Source organism: Rhinopithecus bieti, unplaced genomic scaffold (genome assembly GCF_001698545.2).
Source record: "Rhinopithecus bieti isolate Rb0 unplaced genomic scaffold, ASM169854v2 scaffold_7398, whole genome shotgun sequence".
Lineage (NCBI taxonomy): Eukaryota > Metazoa > Chordata > Mammalia > Primates > Cercopithecidae > Rhinopithecus > Rhinopithecus bieti.
This window is the reverse complement of record NW_016805783.1, coordinates 450,732-471,278: the sequence shown is the minus strand read 5'-3', so window position 1 is coordinate 471,278 and position 20,547 is coordinate 450,732. Positions and strand designations below refer to the sequence as shown.

General features: G+C 43.5%; 1 protein-coding gene across 1 annotated transcript in view; it reads left to right on the top strand.

Annotated features, from left to right (window-relative positions):
- FAM124A (family with sequence similarity 124 member A) overlaps positions 1–20,547 on the top strand; it is a 59,963-nt gene that overhangs the window by 12,945 nt on the left and 26,471 nt on the right. Inside the window, exon 3 of the mRNA XM_017873736.1 lies at positions 15,954–16,687. Coding sequence (XP_017729225.1) covers positions 15,954–16,687 — 734 coding nt within the window. The remainder of the gene's footprint in view (positions 1–15,953; positions 16,688–20,547) is intronic.

Sequence of the window (20,547 nt, the reverse complement as noted above, 5' to 3'; positions counted from 1 at the left end):
CCTGGTGAGATCATCAAGCCACTATGTACAATTTACATTCTCATGTGGTTTAAATAAAAGGGGGGAAATTATTTATAAATGAGAGAAAAGAAAAACAATAATTATGCCAGGAAAAAAAATCAACTCTGCCACGTAATGCTAATGACATCTGTATCATGTGTGATTGAATATTTCCATTCAAATTAAGATTATAATCATACTTAGAGAATTACTCTTAGAAGGTATTAGGAACTTAAAAATTATATTTTTAGGAAACTATGACATTTTTTGAGGATATCTAGCCCCAGAATAAGCCGATAGGAAATAGTCAAAGAACTAACCAGTCCTATTTGAGGCTGTGGATAGGAAATAGTCAAAGAACTAACCAGTCCTATTTGAGGCTGTTCTGAAGGAACCTTCTATGTTTTATCTCCTCATTTTACCTCTAAAACTGTTCCTCCTCAGAACTCAGGATAGTCATGAACTCTTTATCTGGCACCTTTAGGAAGTGCCAGCGATGGCAGGAATGCCTTGTAGACAGCAGAAAGCACAAATGGTAAAAGATTGGGTGAAGTGATAGAGGGCTTCTCCTAGCCCCTTGACAGTTCCCTGAGGAATTCTCTGTGGCTGTGGAAGTCAGGGAGAAAAGGCCACGAACAGTGTGCTCTGCTGATCTGAGCCTGGGAACATGTACTAAGCTGTGCAAAAAGGCACACATGATGGGTGGCTGTGAGGCACTGAAACTGTTTTTCAACCTACTGGGGCCTCAGATTCCTGCCCACTTCCATTTTGGCCCTACCTTCTTTTTCCAGCTTCCTGCTCTGTCCCTCCAGTATGTCCCTCAGATAGCCTCTCTCCCTGCTGACATCCTCCCTGCTGCTTTCCTGGGGTTGCCATGTCTGAACTGCCCTCAAAGCAGCCTCAACTAGGCACAGCTGCTGCTCGGGACCCCTGGATACACTCTTATTGAGGGAAAAGGGGTCAGGTGGATCACAAGTGTTTTTCAGATAGGCAAGTCCAGGTGTCTTGGTTAATTACAAGCCACTGTAGCTGGTCTAGAATCACCACTAGGACTTGTCAGTTCTGCTTCGCTGCCCTGTCTGGGAAGACATCGCATCCCTTCCTGAGACTGTCTTTTCTCACAGCTGTCTCTTTCCACATAAATGCTGCCTTCTCCCTCTAGTTTCTCAGTCATTTCAACATTTTCTTACAGGTTCAGGATACTGATGCAATAAATGTTTTGATTTTGGCCTTGGCCACATTTTTGCAACCCCTCAGCATTTTGCAGGGAAAGATGAGCTCATTGTGACATGATTAAGCAATTACATTTGTGATAAGCCAATGTAGGAGCTTTGAAAGCAACACATGGAAAAGATATGATTGCATACCGTAGAACTCCTCACCAATGGGGAATACGTGAATACATATGATCTGTATCTCCATATCCAAGAGCTAAATTCAGACTTGGGATAATGAAGTATTTATTATTTTCTTTCTGTTTTCATTAGAGAAGATGATAACTTATTGACAGATTTTGCTCATTTTAGAGCCAGTTTTTTATCACATCTCCAGAAAAGGAAGATCAATGTGTCAGAAGAGATGCTAGTAGCCAATTTAACTTTTATCCATTTGTAAATGCTAGTCTTCATTTTTTCTTCTGTGTAAAATACTTTCCCTATAATTCTCAAAACAAATATTCTTTCAGAGTCTTATTCCATAAGATCTAAGCAAAACTCAAATCTGTTTAATTCTCATAAAGAACATTTTTAGCTATTGAACTTGCTTTATTTTGTGATTAGCATGAAGCTGGCAGTGTTCACAGGTTTGTGAAAAGACTCAAACATCCACCTCTTCCGTCCCCAGCTTCACACCCTATTGCAGTAAAAGTGTCATAAAGAAAAGTCACCAATATTCTCTAAATTAGAATGTAGTCGCTTAGAGTTAGTTGTATACCTTGAGTGTCTCTGTTCAGGTCTGCCCCATTTTCATTAGTTTTTTACTTCCTTAGCTTCCAAAGGGCTTATTAGTAATACTAATGATTGCTTGATATACTGTAATAAACCCAGCAGTTGACATAAAACAACTGAAAGCACTGGAGAGATGGTCTACTTAGAGAGATGGTCTACAAGTGGGGGAAAATCATAGGGTTTTGAATTTCTACTCTACCATCCACAGAGCTGGAAGCACTTGAGTGTGCAACTTCCAGCCAACAAACCCCAAATAAGAACTATTTCCATTTTTATTACATTTAAGACCATGTCCTGGCACAACAGTCATGTTTATTCACAAAACTGTTCTCAAAGGAGATTCAGGGCGAGCTGTGGCACAGCTGGAATGAGTCTGCAGCCCTGGATCGGGTTGTCCATGAGGGGCTGAGTGTTGGTCGATGGTGTCAGTGATAATGTGTTCCATCTTGGTGTGTGGTCATGGCTGTAGAAACAAGTGAGGAACCACTGAAATGCTGTACATCTGGACAGATCAATCTGATTTCCTTATCCAGTCTGTCTTCTTTTGTGGCTTTTCCTTCAAAGTGACTGCAGAATTAAAGCTTTTACTCAGTAGTGTCTATTGCATTCCAGGAATGGGACATCCGGTATACTTATAGCTACTGTCTCTGTAGGTGTATGGGAGAGCACCCTTAAGGTTTCTTTTCCCTGCCCCAGAAGCCAGGGGCCTCACTCCAGCTTTCCCTAACTGTGGAGAGAGGGCCCTGCTGCTGGTGGCTCTTCCCACAACCCCAGGCATTGAAGTGTTCTGTGGAGGGGCTTTGGGATACTTGTCAGGTTCCTGGGCCCTCCTCCTAGGGCTGGGGCCATTTAGCATGTAGCTGGTAGGTGACACTAATAGGCCACAGGCCTGGGTGTGTCATTTATGGCAGGTCTGGGTTTTGCAGCCACTCAGGTGGTGGCTCAGCCATAGCCTCAGAGCCACAGAATGCCAGCTGTTGTGGGTCAGGGCATACTGCTTGCTTCGCATTTTGTCAGCTGCCCAGGGGAAGGTATTAATGGCCTGGTAGAGCATATAGAATCACCAAATTGGAAAACTTGCTGCTTAGAGTGTGGTCCAGGGATCACCAGGAGCTTGTTAGAAATGCAGAATCCCAGGCCTCCCAAGGCCAGTAAGTTGTATGTACTGAAAGTTTGAGGAACACCAAGCTAGCCCATCTCTTCGTTATGCAAGCTCGCTCTTAAATCATCCCTGATACACATGGCTTATCTGAATCTCTTACTTTCAGGTTCTAATTTTTAAAACCTATAGGCTCTAGGATCCACCTAATATCTGGATGAAAAAATTTTTCACTTGATATTTGCGTTTTTAAGTTGATAATTGAAAAGAAAAGATCATGTTTACCCACTGAGCGTGGTTTATTCTAAAACACAGGGTATATCCCTTATGAAGAGGGTAGAGGTGTGTGTTTGGGGTTTCAGGTAGCAGCCTTACCTGTTGGACCATGGAAGTGGCAAATGAAACTTCTGAGATGAAGGAACTACTGAAGCTGAACGTGTGAGTCCATTAGATTGTTATTTCATGGTGTGGGGCCTGTATATTCAGAGTCCTCTGAATGGGGACCTGAAAAGCTAGGCAGTGTTAACTATCTGACAGTGGATAAGAAAAAAGCAATAACCAAAGATATGCATCAGGAAATCACAGGGTAAGGACACAGATAACTCCTTTGATGCTTTGCTATGCTGGTATCCATTTCCAAAAAAATATGGTGTAGTCTTCTGGATTCAAAGGTAAGTTTTAGTTGTGTGACTTCGCTTCCAAAGAGGGTGTTGGTTTCTATCCAGGATATGAAAGAAAAATGGAGGCAGACTTCTCATTACCATGTTTTTTACTTGAAAAGCTGAAGTGGTACTTTAGGGATATCTGGTCTACCAGAATTGTCAGGATTTCCCCCAAGAGAGGAAACAAAAGTGAATAACTGCCACTACTCCTTACCTTGATGTGCCTGGTGCTTTTCTTAATTTCAAAATAATTTTTTGCTACCCAAATAATACAGAGTCATTGCAGAAAAATCAGAGAATACAGATTAGCAAAAAGAAGAAGACCCAGAATCCTACCATCCAGAAACAACCATTATACATAATTTGGTGTCTGCCTTTATAGGATTTTTTTCTGAGCATCCATATATTTCTGTAGATATATAAAATTTGGGGTAATAATTTACTAAAAAATGACATTGTATATTTTGTTTTATAGTCTAATTTTCTAACTATAGTGCAAACATCTTTATATGCCAGGAAACTCATTTCTATAATAGTTTGAATATTCATACAGTATTCCCTTATATTTTTGCACTGTACTTTATTCACCAGTGCCCTATTGTTGGTCCTATAGGTTGTATTTGCTTTTTCACTACTATAAACAGCATTGCCAAAAAACATCTTTGTAAGAGGTTTTTGTGCATATCCTTCCTTATTAGAAGACACTCCTACAATCAGAATTACTGGGGTAAAACGTGTTCTCTTTAAAGCTCTTGATCCCTGTTGCTAGGGTATTCTAGCAAAGGTGCCATTTCACTGTCCCACAGACATGGATGACAGTGTCATAAAAATTGTCTTTATGGAAAATATTTTCCACTCCAGTAGAGTTTCAATCTTTATTCAACATCCATACTGCTGCCTTTAACCCCTCCATAGAATAACAAGTTGGAAGTAGCTGAAAAATATGATGTAAAAAGTCAAGTCATATCTTTTCAAGGTTACAAAATAAGATGATCTCATCATTCTTCCTTCTTTCTAAACCTTCTCTCCTTCTTCCACATTTGTGAAACTTCTATTTTGTACATTACCTGATTCGGGAAGGGAAGGAATGTTCCACATGCTCTCACTCCCCTTTTTATTTTGACCTGACCCTGACATCTTCTGACATTATTATTGGCACACAAAGGAAGCGAAACTGAGCAGTTCAACTTGTGCTTAGAAGAATGATTTTCCTTTTCGTAACAAGAATAGTTACAAGAAGTCTTTCCTTTGTCAATTATGGAGATAACTGGGCTTTCTCTACAAGTCCATATTTAATATTTCATTATCCCAGACTCAAGGAGAGTGAGGCTCAAACATGTAGGGCCACAGATAGCCTGAACTGGGAAATTGGAGGTCTCTCTATTAGACAGTGTGATGAAGGGCTCGCCATCTGTTAGATTATAACACTTTCTGCTCTTCATTGAGAACTCCTATAAGAAGCTCCTATTATAAAGAGTATGAATTTTCAGTCACCAACTCAGATATAAAAGCAGTACTGCTTTATTTCTCTATAATTGAGCTAAACTTCATCTTGAGCTGCTGCCCTCACCCCCTAATAAGTGAACACACAGTCCTGCTCTTCTCAGGGATCCCAATGCCTGAAGGGCTCAGCCCAGGGGAGGTTCTATCCGTGATCCTTTCTCAGAACCCTTCTGGCATACAGATTTTTGTCAGATTCCTTCCAGTTGTCTTCCTCCCACCGGAAGCCCAGACTTGGCATCTGAGCTGGAAAAGCTGCCCTTGCAGCCCCACATGTTCTTCTGCCTTCCGGTTCACAATGTGAACCCTCTGCTCTAGGTTTTTAGCCTTTTCTGGCTGAGAAAGCCTTTTCTGTCTCCAAAAGCCCAGCTCTTGCAATAGAGAGACTTGCCCTTCAAGACCATTTCCTCTGCTATGAGTTAAAACAAAATTTTCAGAAATTCAATTACTAAGTTTATCTGCTACCATCCTCCCTGAAGCAGTGAACAGCCAGGACTCTGTAGCTGGAGGGCCCCAAGGCCATTAAGAAAACGGTGGGAGAGGGAAACTTGGTTACTATTTCTGCATTTCATTCTCCACATCATTTAGAATGTATCTTGTATTTTTGTTATGTTTGTCACATGTGAAGGTCTTGGCTTCTCAATTAGATTGTAAGCGGCCCAAAGGCAAGGACAAGCTATGGCTCCTCTTACTTGGAGTCCTTGGGGCCTTCAATGAGAGCAGGCACTTCAGGACTAGGTGCAGCTGAGGTATAAAGGAGAAAGCCCTGAACTGGGAGTTGGGAGATGTTTGTTCTCTTTCTAGACCCACCATTGACAAGTGGCCTGACCTCAGTTGTAAAATGAGGGGGCTGGACTGACTGTCTTACCCATCCTTAATTTTCTCATCATGTCCAGTAAGTTTGTTCTCCAAATGGGCCCAATGTACACATTTTCTAAGGAGACTTAGGAACAAGGACTGGAGACTTGTCAGTGTTATGTTAAAATTTTCAAAATATTTGACTATTGCACTGAATTTTAGGAAAAAAAAAAAAAAAAAAAGAGCACCAGGCTCCATCCACTTCCTACATTGCTCATTTGATCATGAGCAAAGCCAATGCTGGATTTCGTCACTGCTGCGTCTACTGCGTTCAGGACGTGTTTTATAAGCACATATACAGTGGCTTTTCTTAGAAGAGTTGCAACAGCTAATCATTGTCCATCTGATTTCTCAACATCCTGCCAGAATAAATCCCTTTTTAAAATAAATCTTAACTAATATAATTGTAAGGATTTCTCCCATGAGCTCTAGTGTAAGACTGAGAGGCCTGGAGTTTCCTGATGAACAAATCCTTGAGATAGGCTTAGGCTAACTTTCTCTTTTGTCTTTTTTGTTTTGTTCTTTTTGGTAGATTTCTTTCATTTCCTAATACAAGATGAATATTAATTCTGTTCCTCTTGTTTCTAAGCCCTGCTCTGTCATCTCCAGATCTCCAATATTTATTGAGATCCTGACTTTCTCAGGATGACTTTGCTACAAATGAAAATGACAAGCACATAATGTGGTTTACAGAGAATTAAAATTACTGAGTAGAAGAAAGGACTCTGTGTAGAATGCTATATAGTCTCTTCAGGCATTTTGAACTGTCAAATTTTTATGCAAGAGGAGTCTTACTACATCATTAAGCATGGTACATTGCTGTGTATCAGGCCTGCATTACCTTCTCATAAACTTTCAAAGTTCTTGCAAGCCCAAGGACTTACACACGTGTGCTAGATAAGTTTAAGTGTTTCTAGCTGCAGTTACACCTCCTCAGACTAATTACATATCAATCTCCTGGTCTTCTCCCGGAATCTCTGTCAAGCTGTGTCAAAATTTAAAGTGTCTGTCATTCCTCTGGTTAGTGTCTGGCTTTTGCTCCCCCTCCTTTTCCCATCAGGAGAGTATGTTTCAGAATGATGGACCTGAATGAAGCTTAGAAATACATTTAAAGTAAGATGGATGTCCCATTTCTGAGTAGGGGAAAAAAAAAAAAAAAACAGCAGCGTGTCTAAAGTATCTGCCTTACTTTCTATATATTTTTTTCTTAATAGTGTCCTGGTTTTAGAATGAGCTCAGGAATATGAATTAGACATCCACATCACTGACATTGTTTCTGCAGCAAATCATAAAAAAAAAATGAGAGGGCAGTCGAATAACTGTTATAGCAAAGCCACCCCTCTTATAAAAGTGTGAGAGGGCCTATAGACCAGAAAGATCCCTTATTGTACTCCTCTGCCAAATGAAAATATAAGCTTTAGCTTAATCATTTCAGCCTAGGTTCAGTTCTTCAGTTACAGGACACTTCTGTGAAATCAGGCTGAGGAAGAACCTTATGATCCGTATTATAAATGCAGTTTGGATCTCCATGTTAAAAATCCTATATGTCACTTCACTGCCACCACAGGTCATTATTTCCAGCACTGTGACCAGCCTTGTCACTTTCACAGCCCAAAATTGCAGGCCAACAGGCCTTGTCAAAATTATAAAATTACTAAGAATTAACAAAGTCTGAGATTTTGTCGTAAATATTGGTGGAGTAAAGGAGTTGCTTACGTATTTTTAATTAGTTCAGAGTTTCAAAGAACTGGCTTCTGAAACTATGAAAAAAAGAGATGAAGGCAGATTATTCATTACATTCCGGATGAATAGCGTCTCCCAGGAAGGAATTTGGAGGCCCATTTCTGAAGGCATTTGTTTCTGGCGTTCTGGGGAATGCCTCAATGTGGGGAGGCCAGCCCACTGCGAGTTTTGTGTTCGTCGTCACCCAGAGCCTTTTTCCCTCCTGGTTTCAGATCTGTTTTTGTTGTTGTTGTTGTTGTTGTTGTTGTTTGTTTTTGAGATGGAGTTTTGCCCTTGTTGCCCAGGCTGGAGTGCAATGGCGTGATCTCGGCTCACTGCAACCTCTACCTCTGGGGTTCAAGCGATTCTCCTGCCACAGCCTCCTGAGTGTCTGGGATTACAGGTGCCTGCCACCACGCGTGGCTAATTTTTTTGTATTTTTATTAGAGACGAGGTTTCACCATGTTGACCAGGCTGGTCTTGAACTCCTGACCTCAGGTGATCCACCTGCCTTGACCTCCCAAAATGCTGGGATTACAGGCATGAGCCATGGCGCCCAGCCCAGATCTGGTCTTTATTCATGGTGTCAGCCGGTGCCCCGGATGTGTCTTTGTTGTGTGTGTGATGCACCATCTCACCTGAGTTTTCTGCCACTGGATCACATGGGTCTGGTTGGCAGACCAGTATCCCAGCTCCCCAGCCACTCAGTGCCATTGATGGGGGCTTTAGAAATGCAAATAAGGTGTTTATTCAACCTTATACAGGTCTCAAGCCAGGCTCCAGGGCCAGATTCCTAAACCAAATAGCCTGCAACAGCTGGAGGTGCCCTCGTTCACAGTCTGTTGGCCTCGTGGGGGATTACTGGGCACTGGGGAGTTGGCAGTAATTTTGGCACTGGAATGGTGCACGGCAGTTTATTCAGTCAATGGTAAACGGTTACGGCTGCTGCCTTGGAAACCACATTGAGCATGTGTGTGTTCAGTGAAGTGTCTGTAGGACTTACTACCCGGCTTCATCTTATATGTTTGTTTATTGTCTGTCTCCTTCACTAGATTATAAGCTCTCTGAAGGCAGAGACTGTTTTATTCACCACTGTGTCCTCTAGTGCCTGGCACATGATGGGTGCTCAGTAAACATTCTTTGATTAAATAGATGATGCAACTAAATTGCAAATTGTGAGTGACAAATTGTGTCTAAAGTGACAATCATATTAATCGTTGCCCAAAAATTCTAGAAAGGGGTACCTGAGCTTGTCATATCCTGAGACTTGTCCAGGAATTTCCTTTGGAATGAGAGATACCTTCAACTAGACATGCCCACTGCTAGGGAGGGGGTGCTCTGGGGACACACCAGTTGGCCAGTTCTGGGAGGAGGGCTAGTCTGGCAGGCATCAGGCAGCAAGAGGCAGTGCAGGCACGGCTGATCTAAAGCCCAGGACTGCAGAGAGTGGTTGTGAGGGGCCCTGGCACAGGCAGCATTGAGGTAGGTCCAGCACCCGGAAGTCTGTCAACAGGCAGGACTTGACTCTCCTGCCCTCTTCTTCCGAAGACTCCAGCTGAGGATGCCCACCCAGGCGAAACAGCCAGCCCATTCACAGCAGGCTCTCCCACCTAAGGTGGGTGAAGGAGCTAAGCCATGATTTCAGAGCCCCAGCCAATTTGGGGCAGAAAAACCAACACGATGATTCCAAGTGAAGTGGCGTCATTCGTCTGGAATAATACCCCAGATGTGTTGTCTTCCGCCAAGGAAATCAAGGATGTGGACACACAAGGATTGAGATTAAGAGCAGAGCTTTAATAAGCGAAAGAAAGAGAAAGGCTATCTCCTGCCAAGAGAGGGCTCCCAAGTGGGTTTCTGGTCTGCCACGAAATGCACAGGGTTGTATAGATGAGCTTGAGGAGGTGGTGTCTGATTTACATAGGGCACAAAAGATTGGTCGGAGCAGGTGTGCTATTTGCATAAGATGCAAAAAACTAGGTAGGACTAGGTGTGCCATTTGCACAGCTTGCGAAAATCTGGCCATCCCCCACTGTAATCTTCTATTATGCGGATGGGTTCTCTACCTGGCAGGCGCCATATTGCCTATTCCTTTACTGTACGCATGGGGGACAAAGAACAGGGAAGTCGGAGCCTCCATGTTGAACATACCTGGCCTTCAGGTAGCCCTTTTCTATTGGCGCAGCTGCTGGCATTCATCCGTGCAAGCTTCCAGCTTGCTTATCTATGTCTACAGCTCGAATTTTCAGGCTGCTCTTTGTTAGAAAAGAAATGATTTGGGGGCTGCTTTTTTGTTAAAAGCAAAATTCTGCCAAGGGCTCTTTTACACTCACTATATGCCTAAATAATTTCTTTCCATCTCCCGTATCACAAGGATTGTGCCCTTGAGAGGTGAGAGAACATACTGGTGAGGAGCACAGATCCAAGCCAAATGGTCTTGAGCGGGTCAGTTAGTGGTTCATCTATCATAGTGTTGCTTTAAAGATTAAATTAGATAGTATACATAAAGCTTGTAGGACAATGTCTGGCAAATAATAAGAGCATAATAAATGGTTGCTATTGTCTAAATTAATTTTCTGTTAAATTTAAATGGCCAAAAACAGGATACACATGAGAGGTAAAATGTTGGAAAATATATATATAACAAATGCCCAGGCTAATAGTACACTTTCTGCATCATAGAAGGCCTGAGCTTGTGCACTGCTTTCTTTAACACTGTTTTCATTTTATGTTATCGAAGGAAAGCCTGATTGTCTATAATCAAATGAAAAAGAATCTCCCTTCTCCTTAGGAAAACACAAACTAATTTGAAAGCCTTGTTAATGGTGTGCTAGCAGCTCCCATCCTCTCACCAGCCTTGGGGCAGTCTGTACCACTGCTCTGTTTGGTTCTGGTCTGTGTTTTACCCTAATTCAACAGGTGCTCGCTAGTTCCTTTGAGAAGACGTGTAATAGATATGATAAAGTCAGAGCCCATCCCACAGTCATGTCGTCTGTGCTTCTCCAGGGAGGCATAGAGACTTTTCGTGGCAATTAATTATTCACATTTTCTGTCCTTCCCCTCAAATACTTGGTTTCCTATCCAGCTCCACAGAGGCACATTTCTCTGGGGGGTGTGTAACTCTAACACTTGATGACAGCTTGAAGCTGCGTTCTGTGTTCTTTGCTGTGTGTTTTCAGGTCACGTGCAGCGGGTACATGCTAGTGATGGCCGGAGCATGCTAATGCCGCTGCTCATTCTCCTTAGCTCCTCTGGGGCAGAGTCTTAGCCACTTACATGTCCCTGGTTCACGCAGTGCAGAGGGGGCTCTGGGGGTTGGGTCTTCATCATCCTGGCTCGCCTGCTCTTGGCTGCGTCCCAAACTGCCAGGCGAGCTGGTACTTGGTGGCATGCCTTTCAGCTCACCCCCCTGCTCTGAGGCCGGGCATTTCGCCCTACTGCGGAGCTGTAAACATTCACTAATCCATGCAGACTTCAGCGTGGTCTTTGTTACTGCTCTCAGGGAAACCTTTGTGTAACTGATAGAGATGGCACAGGGCTGAGCGCCCTGACAACTCCACTGGGGAGTCTCAGAAGCCACCTTCTCCTGGGCCTCTCCACACCCAAGCCGCTCACGCCATGCTTTAGGCTTTCACTGTTGTGCATTCCTTTCACTTGTGCACCCACCTGTGGTGCTGGCCTGTTTGAGTTGCCCTTGAGGGCACTGCTGAGATGTGAAGACCTGGGCATGTGCCAACAGGGAGGGCAGTTTCTAGCTTACTCTTCCTCCAAGTCCTGGGGCCAGAGGAAAGAAACGTAAGTGGGTGTCCAAGAAATGGAGCTGTTGGCTGCTGGCGGGGAATGAAGCCAATGAGAATGAGGTGGGAGAGCTGTGCAGAGGGGCCAGACGGGAGCCACTGTGGCCACACATGGATGGAGAATGGCAGCTGGCCACTCTGCTATGAAACGGATACAGTGGAGAGGCGAGCACACTTCTCTGCAGAGCCTGGGTTGATGGTGCACACGGAACTCGGAAGCTGGAGTTAGTGCTCATACTCTGTGTGACCTTGGCAGACTACTCCATCTCCTGTGCCTCAATTTCCTGTTCTCTAAAATGGGGACAATCATAGCACCTCCCCTTTCTATAGTAGTTGTAAGGATTAAACGAGTTCATACATGTAGAACATGGAGACAGCACCCATGTTAGCTAACATGTCACCCTGTGTACCTGGCCACATGCACACCTGGGGGTGGGATCAGGACCTTGAAGGGACTGCATGGTGGCCCTGGCAGCTTCTTTTCCCAGATGTTCCTTTACTTTGCATGATGTTTTCCCCCCGTCATTGAAATCATCTGTACTTTTTTCAGGTAAAATTCTTGATCCCCAGATTGTTCAAAGTCTTTCTGTCCTTTTCCATTTACATGGAGCATTCACTGATGTTTAGCAAAGTTGCATGTCTCCACTGTTGGGAGTTCAAGGCCCCAGAGAAAAGTGAAATCCATTTAGATGAAGTGGTATTTTCTCCTAATTTTACTGGAGTTAGTGACTGGCAGGAAATTTCATTGCAGCATTACTACTTTTGCGTCAACTGTACTTCTGCTGATAGCGTCATGAATGTTCAACCAAACGGAAATAAACCAGGTAAGCAGAAAGGGCAAGCAGAGAAAAGGGCCAGAGTCATCTCTGAATTCTGTTTTCCTAGCCATCATGATGAATTTTCATGATTCAAGCCTATATGGGGGCACACACTTATCAGATAACTGCATAAAAATGAGAATATGATCTGAAAGTAACTGGCCCATCCTTAAATTCAGCCCTTCACCTACACAACACAAAATTCCAGTTGCCAAAGGACATCTCTCCTCGAAGTCATTTGGATGTCTCAAGCCAAGTGGCCAAGGTGCAACTTTCTGTCTTTTCCCACAAATCTGCCCTTCTTCCTCTATTTCCTATTTCAGCTAAACCACATCAGATCACTTGTTCAAGCTGGAAACATTAAGGTATTCTCCTCTCCAACTTTTCCTACACCCCACGCACCAGGCCTGTGGACTCCCTGGCCTGCCATTTGCATCCTTATAGCCTGTGAATCCATGCCTCTTCTATTCACCCACTTGACTGTCTGTCCTGGATCTGTAAGTACTGCTGGGTAACAGCCACCTCCAGTCTCAGTGGCTTGAAACAACAGTCATTATTATTTCCCATTTGTCTTGGGTCAGCTGATCTAGACCATGCTCACCTGAGTGGCTCTTGCCCTGTGTCTTTGGATGTGAAGGTTGGCTGATCTAGGGCGGGCTCAGCTAGAGTGCGTCTGTTCCATGTGTCTCATCCCCTTACCAGGACCGGTGGGCTTATCCAAGCATGTTCTTCTCATGGAAATGTTGGGAGCACAGGGAGGCAAGCCAAAACACATGCCACTGCTGTCTTTTTCTCCTGGCCAAAGCTAGGCATATAGTCTCATCCTAAATCAAAGGGTGGGGAAATATGCCACCCATTTAGTGGGAGGAACTACACAGTCACATGGCAGAAAGTAAGGGTACACAGTAGGATAAAGAACTGAGGCCACTAATGTAATTTCCTACACTGTCAAGTCCTTGTCATCTCTTGTCTGGACTCTTCACGAGTCTTATAACTCCTTATTTTGCCTATAGCCAACTTTCCCCCAATTTGATCCCAACACCCCTTCATTAAACCTTCCTTTGCCCCTTATCAACTACTGAATTGAGCTGAGGCCCCATACAGCTTGGTTCTAATCCATTTTTCCAGCTGCATCTGTTGCCATGTCTCAGAATTACCCATGGCCCCCTTCCAAATGTGCTTGTTTTTTGCACAGTTCTATACCTTCATAAACACTTCCAAATTGCCTCAGCATCTGAAGACATCATGAGCAAGAGGATGTGCTCTCTGCCTTTATCCTTCAAGACCCAGTTCATATGGTACCTCTTCCAGGAAGCCTTCTGTAGAGCCCTCCTTCCTTTGTCATGTGTAGTAAGTTGGAATTGCTTTATGCTCATATTTAACTCATACAAATTTGGGAATACATGCTCAGCCAGCAGGAAGGAAAGAGAGGGAAGACAATTGAAAGGATTCCACTTGCCATTCTACTCCATGATTGTGGAGAGCTGAAACTTGACTCTGCTCTTACCTTAGTCATCCTTAAGTTCCAGAAGCCTCTTAGGTTGCCAAAAGCCTCTTGTAGAGTGAAGGGCAGGGTTTGATGAGTAAAGGTTTAGTGTTTAAAGAACAGACTATTCTCTTATACATGACCCTGCAGCAAAATGGTTATTTTATGTGGTGTTCAACTAAAGAAACGTCTGTCTGGCCATCTTGTCTTGTTACAAGTTAGTGCTTTATTGGAAATTTGGGAGACTTTCAGTGTTAATGGTGTCTGTAGATAACCTTTTCTTCACAGTGACTTTAGAATCTAGCCCCCATCCCAAGTTACTATTCCATTGTATTCCTTTTAGGCATATATCAGATTTAATTTTAATTTATCAGATTTAATTTTAATTTTTGATGTTTGTGTTTCCCAACTCAATCACAAAGTTCTCATCTTATGGGCTTATGGGTCTTCAGAGGGCTGCTGCCTATGGTTGTGCATGTTGTGCACTGCACAATTCTCAGGGAGCATATCATGCCAGAGTATGTGTAAATGCACTCCGATAGTGCTTGGGCATGCATAATTAGTGCCAGCTTCTTTGTGTCCCCAGTGCCTGGTACAAACTGATTGCTTAACAGATGTGCAAATGAATGCATGAATGAGAGAGAAGACCACAAGCTGGACTGTTTTCAAGTGAGACACTTAATAGAGTTGGGATGAAAATTCAGACAGGTTTTGATCCGATTAAATTAAAACCATGTTATTGCAGCTGCACATGGTGAAATGAACTTGTAAGCCCACTTGGAATGTCTACCTACCACAAAAAAATTTTCATCCTGTGACTTGATCAAGGTTATGATTCTGAAAAGCACACCACATTGGTAGAACACAATTGACTACATGATCACTCTATGCCTGATACCCCTAGTGGATACTGTGAGGCATGTGTGTTGTAAAGGCAGATCTAGATTCTGGGTGAATCTAGCCCCCTAAATCACAATTGGCCTAAAGATGTCTCAATTCCCTTAAATGAGACCTAAAACTTATATAAATGCAAATAGAACCATCTTTTAAAAGAACAAGCCTTTTATCAGGTATAGTTATATGATTTAGAAATATGCCAAGTCTGGCCAAAAAAACTGTCACCCCATGGGAAAGTGTTGCCAAGTTAAACAGTCAACTTCATGCTTGGAATTCAATACTTTCGGGTGTTTTGCCAGAGATCACAGGGTAACCAACCCATTCAAGATGTGTGGGCTTCTGGGTGGACGTGGCCCAGCAAGGGGCACAAAAGGTATCCTTTCATGGGCAATCATGGTCTCACCCTGCTTTCCTTCCGCCCTAACCTCCGCCCCAGGAAGCTCCAACAGCAAGCAAACACTGCGCTTGGCTCCAAGGGTCATCCTTCCCTGTGTTTCCAGCTGCAACATGACACTGTGCACAATAGGGGACACTGTGGGCAGGACTCATCACCAGCCAGGGCATGACCTGTCTATAGAGTAAGCCCCAGGGGGCAAGCACAGGTCTCTCTTGTCCTCCATCGTTTGCCTTGTGCCTCACTCCCTGTGAGGCAGGTAGGAAGGAGCCCGTGAGTGTGTGTTAACAAAATAAACAAATGAAATAAGCAAACCAGAGGAGTGCGTTTGTGTAGGGAACATGTATAGGGCAAGGCCCTGCAGTTATTTCAGGAAATACTAAATGGTGTCCACAAGATGCTATGGCATCTTTTCTAATGGGCCTGTTGTTCCTTCCAAGTCACCAGACTTAACTTTCCATTTGTCTGATACATAAATATAAAGTCAAATGTTCCCTATACCGATCAACCTGATGAAATACAGGACCAACGTTCTCCTCACCCTGTCCAGCTTGGAAACTATTCACGTAGCAACAGCCCTTTCCTCTTTGGCTGCTAGGGTGCTGACATAGTAGTTTTTGTAGGTAAACTTGGGATCAGAACATCACAGGTTATGGAGTCAGTTCAGTTAGAATTTGACTTCTCTTCCTGCCAAGCCTGTACACGTCATCACTGGACACTTTAATGAAATAATCATAATTGTATTCATTCATCCATTCATTTTTTGTGTGCCCCCAGGTGAGCTTTCCGTTGAAGAGGCGCAGGACCCTTTCCTGGTCAGCATCCATATAATCGCAGACCCAGGGGAGTCCCAGCCCCTGCAGGAGGCCATCGACAAGGTCCTGGCATGGATCCACCCGGACCTGCCGCTGTTCCGGGTGTCCGAGAGGCGGGCATGCAGGCGGCGGCGGAAGACCCCCAAGGGCGCTCAGCCGGCGCTGGCGGTGGTGCTGTTCCTGCAGGAGGAGTACGGCGAAGAGCAGATCCTACAGCTGCACCGCACACTGCAGCAGCCGCCCTGGCGCCACCACCATACGGAGCGAGTGCACGGCCGGTTCCTGCCCTACCTGCCCTGCAGCCAGGACTTCTTCACGCTGGCCCCTGGGACGCCGCTGTGGGCCATCCGGCCAGTGCACTACGGCAAGGAAATCGTGCGCTTCACTGTCTACTGTCGCCACGACAACTACGCCGACAGCCTCAGGTTCTACGAGCTGATTCTCCGGAGGAGCCCCAGCCAGAAGAAAGCGGACTTCTGCATCTTCCCTATTTTCTCCAATCTGGATGTGGACATCCAGTTCTCCCTGAAAAGACTGCCCTGTGACCAGAGCCCGGTGCCCACCGACTCGTCCGTGCTGGAGTTCCGAGTGAGGGACATCGGCGAGCTCGTGCCCCTCCTGCCCAACCCTTGCAGCCCCATCAGCGAGGGGCGCTGGCAGACGGAGGACCACGATGGGAACAAGATCCTCCTACAGGTACTGGGGGTACACCTGTCTGTCTGTTTAGGGGACCCGAGAAACAGTTAGCTCTGCCTCAAACCCTATAGTACCAGTCACAGAGCAATGGTCAAGGAAGGAGAGATCAGTGACCCTCTGCCCAGCTCCTAGTCGAAGTCAAAGTGGCCATACTGGATCCCAACAAAAGAGGGGGAATGAAAGACTCTTCCCATTGGTTCTTTTCATTTCACTGTCAGCAAAGGTGTTCCCAATTCTTCCAGATTCCCCTTCTGTCCTCCCCTGTTGGGCATCCACTAAACACCCATGACTCCTGGGGATTTCAAATGAGCTTATTAGCTGCGGAGTTTGCCATTAAAGATTCCTGAATCTATGCCCATGTACTTAGAAGTTTTTACCACTGGATTCTTCCCTCCCACAAAGAAACTTCAGGAAAGCCCATCTATCTGGAAATTTTAAAATATATAGTGATGTTCATAGAGGAGATAGCTGTTCTCTTCCTTCGGGTGCCTCCTCCATCTTCTACTATTGCACCTTCTACTGCTGGGCAACAGGTTGTTGAAATCCTGTGATCACTTGGAAAAGGATGTCCCGTTAAACATTTTAAGGAGGAAGCGATGCCTTGGGAGCTTCTGGTTTCACTAAGCTTGGAAGGGGTGAGCGAATTCATTTTAAGTAGGCTGCCCTAGTCCTTCTGCGGTGAACTCTTTAGCTTCATTACCAGCCCCCTTTCTCCTCTCATCCTTCCAGTGGTTGACTCATTAGAGATAATTAGTTATACTCAATTCAAAATTCAGCATGTGTATTACAGAACATCCTACATCTGGTCCTACCTGATAAATGCTTTCCAGACCCAGGCTTTCTTGATTTAACAAGCAAATTAGTTCCAGGAGTATAGGGCTTTATTTTTCTGAAAAGCCTCTACCTCTGACGTCTCAATTTTCACACTTGGCTACCCGAAAAGGGAAAGTTGATAGTGAATTGGGGGACGTTGCCTTAAGAGGCAGGGATTGTGGTTACTTGAATCTCAGGTAAAGTTTCATCGTTTTTGTTGGTTTTGGCTTTAAGCACCAGAACTATAATCCACATATCATGAAATGAAGTCAGAATTTGGCACATGTCAGACAACTGGTTCAGACTATAGCCAGGCCTCATTTCTCATCAGAAAGGTCACCTTGAGATTCTTACTATTTATAGGAACTAGATAATTTTCAGTCTTCCTTTTGAACTATGCAGTTAAGGAACTAATGTTTTATTATTCAATATGCTAGCATTTACTCTATAATCCCTTTTGAAATGTGAGAAAAATTGTCTTCTGTGTTTGAAGAATGCCAAATCTTTATGCAAAATATAATGCAGTTGCACCAAGTAAAAGTTAATGAAATGCAAAGGATATTGTTTGTACTAAAAGACCAAAAAGAACGTGACTGTTTCTGAAGTGATGTCTTCCTTTTGGCAGTAATTAGAGAACTTTTTTCTCCTGATCCTTCTAATAAGATAAATAAGAGAATGCAGTATGAAAGCTTGGCCTGGACTCTACTCAAAGGAAGCATGGAAAGAATATTTCAAAGAAGATCCACACACTTAAATGGCTATAAAATCCATATAGGTGCAGGCTTTTGAAGTTAGAGCAACAGAGTATGAAAGAGTAGAAAAAAGATTTGTATCTTGTGACTCCGGAATGCAGGCCCTTGTTCAAATAGTAATATGTTGAGGAATTAAATTAATGTGGCCAGAAAGGACCCATAACCTCCTCCCCCAAGATTCTTGGTAATGTCAAGCAGGTTCCTGTTCATCTGCATCAGTGCAGATAGCTAGCATGAGATCCACACCTGCCCATCTCTGTCAGTTACTTTTCAAAGTAAAAATTTATATTTCAGTCTTCAGCAAAATTAAGGTAGTTACGTCTTGGCGGGAGGAACAGTTGAGAGTGAACCTTTCTATCCACATTCTCTTTAGCAATGTATCTTCCCTGAATGCCATTTTGAACTGTAATGTTTAAGATAAATTTTTTTGTTTAGTTGAATGGAGCTATGTATTGAAGAAAATCTCAATTGGGTAGTTTTTAGTTGCTTTCTTAAAATATAGTTTTTTGTTCAGAAAGATTGCATTTATTTCCTCATCCTACACCACTGACTTAACGTTCCATATTTTGGGGACTTCCTCCTCCCATTTAAATTCCTCCAGAGAAGAAAAGTTGAGTTTTTTTTTTTTTTTTTTCTGGGATCAACTCAGCGCCTTGTAAGAATTTGGAAATTTTTTTACTGAGATCAGATAAAATGCAAAGAAAGCTGTCCTCCTCCTGAAACGTATCTTCCCCTCATTCTTGGCATTGCCTGATTCATAGGGGAAGGGCAGAGAGGTAGATGGGGAGTTACTAGCATCAGGTATGGCTGAAGATTCCTCTGGAAAAAGCAGAGGGGGCATGAAAGAGTCTTCCCATTGGTTATTTTCACTTCACTGTCAGCAAACATGCTCCCAGTTCTTCCTGGTGCCCCCTGGAAGAATTTTGTAGAAATTTGCACTGATGCCTGATGATACTAAACTATGGCTTTGTGGCGTCAAGGACTGCTTTATGAATATTTCCGGATCCCCCATAGAACTAAACTGACATTCCACTTTGAACACATCTCCTTATATGTTTTTGTTTACTTTCCATTGAAGAATATTATTAATTATGTATATACCAAAAAGTTTGCAGTGTAAATATACAGCTCAGTGAATTTTCACAAATTTAACGTTTGTATAAGCAGCACAGATGAAAAAAAATAACAGAGACAGAATCCAAAGAAAAGATTCTTCCTCCCCCACCCTGGGACTCCCTCCACTTAAATGAACATCTTAATTACTCTATATTACCTGAAAGGGGGAGGGAGAAGAAATTTCTAGTCCAAAAAAATTGGGCATATGGCTATGTTATCCTTTTTATAATATTTATAAGTGGATCTCACATTTAAAAAACTATGTTTAAGATGGCTGGCAAAGATATATACCATGAAAGAAGATTAGTGATAACAATTATATACAAAGGGATTTCAAATAGAAGGCAAATATTGATAGAAAAATTAGATAAACCAAGTGTGACATCCAAAATGCATGTCATTTCCTATATACTTTCTAGAGCTATACTGTTCAATGATAGCCACTACTACATAGTTAATGTCGCCATTAAAATTAAAATTAAAATTTCATTCCTCATTGGCACTAGACACGTGGCTAGTGGCTACTGTACTGGATAGCACTGTTGCAAAATTTTCCTTATCGCAGAAAGTTCTATCCGCCAGCACTCTTCCAGAAATAAGCCCCAAAGTTGACTTGGAGTTCTTGTAGCAGCAAAAGCAAAATGAAAAATCATCAATGATATGATTCAGAGTTCACGAAGGAAAAAATCAACTATGCTTTAGATGCACAAGTAGTCCCAGTTCAGAGTCCTGGAAGCAGAGATCCCCCAGCATCTCACATGCTCAGTGGTGTCAACAGCCTGTGCTCAGCCATACTTCTCGAATAACACAGCAGGGGACTCACAAGGCTTTCTTACCTGATGCCTGCAGTGAGGCCAGGTATGCCCAGCCAGATGTAGTTCAGAAAAGCTGCTTTACAGGGGGAGGCTGGGCAAACAGAGTAGCCCCCACTCACACCTCCTGGTGGCTTTGCTTAATCTCAGAGGGAAGAATGCACCTTCAGATACTCTCCCACCATTTGTTTCTCTCAGCCAGGCTTTCAGTAGCTAGTGTCAGTGAGTTTGCCTTTTTTATTCCCAGCCAGGTTCCTGGAGCCTGTTCTCTATGTGATGGGTAAAGGACAGGCTCATGCGTCCTGCAACTCGGCCATGCAGGGTTGTGCACTGTTCCTTTCTCAGGGAGCTCCAAGCAGCCTGGTAG